This window comes from Dipodomys spectabilis, unplaced genomic scaffold (genome assembly GCF_019054845.1).
Source record: "Dipodomys spectabilis isolate Male_0828 unplaced genomic scaffold, ASM1905484v1 ptg000461l, whole genome shotgun sequence".
Taxonomy (NCBI): domain Eukaryota; kingdom Metazoa; phylum Chordata; class Mammalia; order Rodentia; family Heteromyidae; genus Dipodomys; species Dipodomys spectabilis.
Window position 1 is genome coordinate 61258 of NW_024871138.1, and position 874 is coordinate 62131.

The 874-nt window shown below is 77.1% G+C and overlaps 1 protein-coding gene across 1 annotated transcript; it reads left to right on the plus strand.

Annotated features, from left to right (window-relative positions):
- Positions 1-874, plus strand: Hba1 (hemoglobin subunit alpha 1). Its single transcript, XM_042668668.1, has 3 exons — positions 1-134; positions 424-628; positions 707-874. Exons 1-3 carry the CDS (start codon positions 40-42, stop codon positions 833-835), a joined length of 429 nt encoding a protein of 142 aa, XP_042524602.1. The 5' UTR covers positions 1-39; the 3' UTR covers positions 836-874.

Consider the following 874-nt stretch of genomic DNA (forward strand, 5'->3'; position numbering starts at 1 on the left):
CCACACTTCTGACTCGCACAGACTCAGAAAGGATCCATCATGGTGCTGTCTGCCGCCGACAAGGCCAACATCAAGGCCGCCTGGGACAAGATTGGCTCCCATGGCGCCGACTACGGCGCGGAGGCCCTGGAGAGGTGAGGACCCCGCCGGCCCCGTCGGCCCCCCCGCCGGCCCCGGGCCCCGCCGCCCCCTCCCCCCCGCCAACCCCGCCGGCCCCGGACCCCGCCAACCCCGCCGGCCCCGCCGCCCCCTCTCCCCCGCCGCCCCCTCTCCCCCGCCGGCCCCGCCGGCCCCGGGCCCCGCCGCCCCCTCTCCCCCGCCGGCCCCGGGCCCCGCCGCCCCCTCTCCCCCGCCAGCCCCGCCGCGCCCCGGGCCCCGGACCCCGCCAACCCCGCCGGCCCCGCCGGCCCTCTTCTCCCGCAGGATGTTCCTGGGCTTCCCCACCACCAAGACCTACTTCCCCCACTTCGATCTGAGCCACGGCTCCGCCCAGGTCCAGGGCCACGGGAAGAAAGTGGCCGAGGCGCTGACCACCGCCGTGGGCCACCTGGACGACCTGCCCGGCGCGCTGTCCGCGCTCAGCGACCTGCACGCGCACAAGCTGCGCGTGGACCCGGTCAACTTCAAGGTCGGCGGGGCCCCGGGAGCGGGGCGGGGGGGGGACCCCGCACCACGCCGCCCCTCACCCGCCCGTCTCCTCCCGCAGCTCCTGAGCCACTGCCTGCTCGTGACCCTGGCCAACCACCACCCGAGCGAGTTCACCCCCGCGGTCCACGCCTCCCTGGACAAGTTCTTGGCCGCTGTGAGCACCGTGCTGACCTCCAAGTACCGTTAAGCGGGGGCCCGGCGGCCCGCCCCGCCCCGCCCCGGCCCG

What these genes read in the sequence shown, in the direction of transcription:
- Hba1 (XM_042668668.1), top strand. Translation starts at nt 40, where the DNA reads ATGGTGCTGTCTGCCGCCGACAAGGCCAACATCAAGGCCGCCTGGGAC. An exon ending in GGCGCGGAGGCCCTGGAGAG is followed by an intron (nt 135 to 423) that starts GTGAGGACCCCG and finishes CTTCTCCCGCAG; the next exon opens with GATGTTCCTGGGCTTCCCCA. An exon ending in TGGACCCGGTCAACTTCAAG is followed by an intron (nt 629 to 706) that starts GTCGGCGGGGCC and finishes CTCCTCCCGCAG; the next exon opens with CTCCTGAGCCACTGCCTGCT.